At 28.4% G+C, this 6,622-nt stretch overlaps 1 protein-coding gene across 6 annotated transcripts in view; it reads left to right on the forward strand.

The window, feature by feature from the left end:
- LOC115033024 (modular serine protease-like) overlaps positions 1-6,622 on the forward strand; it is an 11,403-nt gene continuing 4,781 nt past the window's right edge. The window contains exons 1-9 of one of the 6 annotated variants that reach the window (XM_029486531.1): positions 1-663; positions 2,657-2,755; positions 2,896-2,939; positions 3,547-3,607; positions 3,861-4,006; positions 4,157-4,321; positions 4,382-4,515; positions 4,592-4,759; positions 5,321-5,471. In XM_029486531.1, coding sequence (XP_029342391.1) covers positions 3,558-3,607; positions 3,861-4,006; positions 4,157-4,321; positions 4,382-4,515; positions 4,592-4,759; positions 5,321-5,471 — 814 coding nt within the window. In that variant the 5' untranslated portion in view covers positions 1-663; positions 2,657-2,755; positions 2,896-2,939; positions 3,547-3,557. Of the gene's footprint in view, positions 664-2,539; positions 2,940-3,546; positions 4,052-4,156; positions 4,322-4,381; positions 4,516-4,591; positions 4,760-5,320; positions 5,472-6,622 lie in introns of those variants that run through there. The other 5 variants (XM_029486529.1, XM_029486530.1, XM_029486528.1 and 2 more) reach the window with 5 other exon arrangements.

Genomic DNA, 6,622 nt, shown 5'->3' on the forward strand with positions numbered 1-6,622 from the left:
AAAATATTAAAAACTATACATATGTTTTTTAAATGTTGTTTTTTTTAACGGGTTTTAATAGGTGGTATAATGTGTGGCTCGTGTAGGAAGACAATTTCAGTCTTGGGTGAAATGCGGCCTTCACCTGAGGTTCGTCCCGTACACGTCGCGGTGACTGAAATAGCTGACTTCCCGCCCTTGCCACACATTGTACCACCTATTAAAACAAGTTAGTAAATCACTTTATTTCATTACCACTACCACATATCTACGTAGACCTTCGGTCTATCACGTGATATATAGCTGTATATGGATAGCTGGTAGGAGGAACATAATATTATGAACATCGGCGCTATACCACCATAAAGTTGTATGGGTATTATCGTCTTTTATAATATAGTGTTATCTTATGAAGTTAAAAATTAATAAATTTTCTACAGATATTGTCAGTGATTAATATATATCATATAATTACAGTATATTTTAATTCCTACATGTTCGAATTTGTACGGTTTAGTGTATAGTGACGTTAATTTTGTATACCTAACTTGTGTGTAAGCATTTAAGGTTTATATATTAAAATATATTTGCTTTAGTCTCAGCTCACCATTTTTTAGCTAATCTAACCTAACCTAACCATGAAGGTGACCTATTCCTGGATAATATATTCATGTTTAATTTTTGGTACGTAATATCAGTGTTAACAATATATAGTAATAAATAGAAAATCATGTTTTTATGACATTATATAAGTATAATATTAAATATACCAAAAAAGTTTGATAAATGTTTCTATCTAAAGTGATGAGTTTTGATTACTGTACCAGTAATTTAAATGAAAAAAATAATCCGGCTATAATTGAAATCAATATTTATGTAAACAGGTTTTTACATATTGTGCAACAATTTTCAACAGTTTATACAATTGTTCATTTAAATTTAATCTTACATGTGTCATAATACAATGTTCTATAGTTGGTACTTAAATATTGAATATATTATAAATGAGACATAATATTAAATTCGAATAGTTTATAATATATACCAATTTTGCAGTGCAGGTACTTTGATTTTGAAATAACTACTTATTGTATTACTTTTTATTAATTTTATTTTTTATTAATGTCACCTTCTGCTTCGAAACCAACATATTTTTGGAATCAGAATATATTATATTCTTTTAATTTTTATTTTTTAATAATTTTAATAATGTTTATACAGACCACATGACAAAAAATAAGGTGATGTTGTGACTATTATTATAGTAGTAGCATAAGTTAACTTGTTAGTTGGTACGATGTTAATAATATCGTTAACGTAGGTACAAAGATTATTTTGGGATATTTCTACTTGATGGGAGCAAAACAAGCATAACAATTGCTTTCTATATTATAGTTTTAATACTTATAATCTATATATTATATCATCCGGGACTTGCAATTGAAAAAAAATTCCATTTTATGTTATTTACAATTAAAACGTTATACAATTTTTGCGTTTATCGTTATTTAGAATTAAAACGTTATTCAGCTATTGCGTTTATCGTTATTCAAAATTAAATCGTTATCCAAGTTATGTGTCTATCGTTATTTAGAACTAAAACATTAAACAAGATTTGCTTTTATAGTTTATCAAGTTTTGCGTACCCACCACTCAATGCTGTTAAATATTTAGGATTAATCCTTGACCAAAAATTAACGTGGAACAAACATATAAGAGCTAAAAGATTGATCCTTAACGCTCGATCTAGATCACTAAAAACAATATTAACAAAAAATAAATTTACTAGCTTAAAAACAAAACTACTTGTATATAAAACTCTCCTAAAGCCAATATGGACATACGGGTTACAACTCTGGGGATCGGCCAAAATATCAAATACAAACAAAATTCAAGTCTTTCAGAACATTACCCTTAGAAAAATCACTAACGCTCCTTTCTACGTCTCTAATTTAACTCTCCACCAAGATCTAGGTATTCTACCTGTTGTAACTGAAGTGAAACTATTTTACAAACGTTTTTTCGACAGACTTGAAAATCACCCTAACCCACTAATAAAAGAGCTACATACCTTCTCACTCCCTGGAAATCCACAACGTAGACTTAAAAGAAAATGGTGTCGTGACCATTTAAATTAAATATTCCTTAATTACCCTAAATATAACGTCAAGTAAGTAAATGTCACTAATGGGTGGCTTCTTCTTCAAACAATCCATGTTTTTTTAAACTCTTATCTTATACGCTTATTATGCAAAATGTATAGATTGTGTATGTGCATTTGTAAAATAAAAAAAAAAAAAGTTTTGCGTAAATAGTGTCAATACCTATTAATAAATTGAAAAAATCATAATTAATGAAGGTAGGTAATGGCCAGGATATGGAAGATAATATCAATTCTTAGATTGTTTGCATGAAATAAATGATTTTACGAAACCTTTTAAATAAATAGATTTTAAAATATTTCGTTTTGCGTTATTTTTCGTTCAATGATATTCTATAAATTACGTTTTGCGTTATGTTTTGCTTAATGATATATAGTATATTTTGTTAATCGTTATGTTTTGTGGTATTTAATTATTTTTGATGTTCGCTTTCCGTTATAATTACGTACACAAATTTCAATCGTTTTTTATCAAATATAACATTATAATCATATCGTTATTTTAACGTTTGCCAGCCCTGAAAGCATGATATCTGATACACATTCAATGCCCAGGCCTAACCGCTGGACCTGTGACTTATTTGTGCTGTATATATTATATTAAAGAGTGTAGAGGTAAGAAAATTTGCATTTTACATAATATATTGGCTTACACAAGAGTTCTGTTTCACAAACAGAAAAGTAATTTAAAAAATAAATTTTTAACGGGCTTGGCAAATTTACTTTTTTATACTTAAAAAAATATTTTATTTCAGATTCTGAGCGGCTCCGATGAATATATCGATTTTACAAAGATAACGTGTGTTTTTATTAATTCTTAATATTTGTTTTTTTTTTTGTGAACATATTTAATAACTAGTAAAAAATATGCTGTGATTTTCTACTTCAATATCTTTTCAGTGGAATAGTGAATTTAGTTAGTACTTTCAACAGGTCAAAATTTATAATTCCCAAAAGTTAATTAATAGTAAATTAAGAAGATAGGATTTTTTAAGCTAACACAGTTTTTAACATAATTTAATTTATTTCTTTTTTGGGATAAGTGATAACTCATAACCTTATATACGGGACATTTTCATCGAATGCTTATAATAATATTTTCAGTAGCCTATATAATTATCAATATATTTTGACTTGTTTTGGGCTATTTATAACAGTCATATAAATATTTCAGTTTGTATACATTTTTTATTTAATTGTTGCTGATCCACTTAATGTATAGATAAATAACTTTAATTTAAATTATAAATGTACGATATATAAGATCAAAAAAATTATTACCTAATAATATATGCTACTATTCATTCAACACTGCAAAAACAGTATATAAAATTATTAATTAATAATAATCTTAACCCAAAAAAATATTGCTTACATATTTAATACATGAGAATTTATTTTTTTAGGATCCAGCATTATGTGTGACAGAAAACTCGAAAAACGACAAGCTGTATCATCTTGCTCAGTGTTAGTGACTGTAATATAAAGAAATATTATGGTATTATAAGTGGCGAAAATAGTGGTGGTTGGGGTCTTGGGGGCTTAAAGTCTTAAAGTCTTAGTAAGCTCCATCAATCATTATGATACTATGATACTATGATCTATGTTTAATATTAGGACCAAAACCCCTTGTTTTTTTACATATTAATTATAATTGTTTAAACTAATTGTATCAACTATATTAAATGATAATTTGTTGAATGTTTGAATAAAACTATAGAGACGATGAGGATAAGTTTCATTGTTCAAATGGACTGTGTATCGAATGGTCGTGGGTCTGTGATGACCGTAAGGATTGTTCAGATGGTTCAGACGAGACCAAAGAGTTATGTGCTCGATATGAGTATGGAACGAATATGACCACAAGTACAAAATAATATCTATACTATGACATTTGATATTGTTTATAATGTGTGTGTAGGATATAATATAATATAATATAATATAGTACCTATAATATATAATATAGAGCTTCTAATATTAGGTACATCTAATTTATCTATAATATTGTTGTAGATTGTGGTAGAGTGTATGTCAAAAACGACGAATTTATCGACAATGGTGAAAAATCACTTGTAACATTACCTTGGAATGTTGGAATATATCAATTAAATAAAACGAATTCCAATTATGACTTGATATGTTTAGGATCAATTATTTCTGTAAATGTAGTAATTTCTGGTAAAATGCTTGTACAATGCATTTAAGAATAAATGATAATTAATTAAATGACGGTTTTAGCGGCAAATTGTTTTTGGCAAGAAGATATGTTATCCAAGCAAATATCGATAAACGACAGTCTATACAAATTTACCGTTGGAAAGTATGATAGAAATTTTACAATTATTAACAATGACTTGACTCAAATAGTGAAAGTAAGTATAGGTAAAAATTCAAAGTCTACCAATTATTTTTATGATATTTAAATTATAAATTAAAACAATTATACAGGGAGAAATGGTTTACCTAAATAAAGGTTTTAATGGACTTGATGGGTTATATGCTGATGACATTGCTGTTATTGTGTTAGCAAACAAAGTTTCGTTTAGTAATGGTGTGGTACCTGTTTGCATCGATTGGAAGAGTAAATATAATGTAAAGAATGGAGATCAAGGAAGGGTAAATATGTTGTACTATATTGTTTGTGGCTTTATTAAATACATAAAACATAATTTGAAATTGGTTGTCTGGTTTATTTTCTAAAAAGTCGTGAAAGGTTACGGTTAAGATACAATCCACCTTGTAAATGTTGGTATAAAAAGGATAGTTATGTGAATATAATATAGCCCCTTTAAGTTTATTTACGTCATAACTCTGCTGTGACGTACATGTTTAAAAAACCATCTTACCTTTAGGTTAAGCTCTGTAATATTAACAAAATTTCACATTGCCTTTTTAGCTCCTGCAGATCCCTAATAACTTTTATGAATTCTGCAAATATATTAGTTTTCATCTCAAGTACAAGGGACTCATTATTGGCACCCAGAATAAACACTTTTGTAAAATACCTATACGCTCGACTTCTTTACTCGATCCATCTTCAAAATTATAAACTTTGATTATTCAGACTTTATTTAGAAATACAATAAATTAATTATCAACACGTAGGTACATACAGAGATATTAATATTATACCTTTCTTATGATTGTACATTATAAAATGTTTTCATACTTTTACAGGATGTTGTTCAGGACATGGAAAATGGCTCAAGTCCTGTTTTATTAGAAAGATTTTTTAAATATTTCGACATTAAAACTTGTCGAACAATAAATGCGCTCGATTTTAATCAATATGTGACTTTTGATAAGTTTTGTACTGAAACTAAATTGGGTAATACAAATTTAGATTCTGATAGTAGTGATGAAAGTATTGATTTTATATTGATTCATGTTTTTTTTTTGTTGTGTAGCTATAGTATATACAGATAACGTTGAAAGGATAGTGTGAGGTGTAATTTAATTCGCGTAGACTGGATATAATTTAAAATTGTATATTATTTAAAAAATGTTAAAAATAAACACGAATATAAAATTGAAAATATTCTATAATGTTTTAGAATACTTGGAGCAGTACATTTTTCTTAGTGTTTAGAAAATATTTGATTTGACTCGTCCAAAAATATTGTTCATAAAAGTTATTCTACATCCAAAATAATAATTATAAGTGCGATATTGTCGTGAAGGTGCTCTGTGTTGCTCTGTCAGATCACGTCTGAATGGGGGCTGGTAGGGGTCTCTTATATATGTCTACATCTACCCTCTCGGCTCTCTCGATAATAGTATCGTTCCTTCAGATGGATGTCTGTTAAATGCTTTAGAAATGCTCACGAGTCACGACCCACGCTTGATACGAGTCTGTGTCCTATGCAGCGACATATTCGAAAAAAGTAATGCGTAGTTTCCAATACTAATATTATATCAATATCAAAGTGTTGTACTATTATAATAAGTTATCGTTCTGGTGGCATATCACCCTTCTATGACCGCTGTAATTCCATGCGGTTTCGAATTCACAATTAGGTAAGTAGGTAACCAATGATCATGGTTGAAATTAATTGTATTGACTATGAAAAACCACACGACTAATAAATTATCTATAACCGTAGCCAAAAGTTACTTTTTTCATAAATACCACTCTTGGGGAGTGGTCAGTAGGTATAATAAATATGTGTGCAAGCCATATTGGTTAATTGCAACATTGCAACACTTAATATGTATACAATCAAACTTTTAAACCAACTCTGCAATGGTAATTAGGCAACAGGTTCTATATCAATAAAATATAGGTATCCATACCAATTTTTTATTAAGAGGATGTCAGCGCACTATTCGTTTTCTCTCTCTGGCTCACGCGCAACATAGACAAAACGTATTTACGCAAAATCATTTTTTCTATGCGTTTAAGTAATCTTAGAGTAAAGTCACCTATTACAAAAAAGATAGAGAATAATACTTTTGAGGGAATAACATCGATTTGTCTAA

Source organism: Acyrthosiphon pisum, chromosome A1 (assembly GCF_005508785.2).
Source record: "Acyrthosiphon pisum isolate AL4f chromosome A1, pea_aphid_22Mar2018_4r6ur, whole genome shotgun sequence".
NCBI lineage: Eukaryota > Metazoa > Arthropoda > Insecta > Hemiptera > Aphididae > Acyrthosiphon > Acyrthosiphon pisum.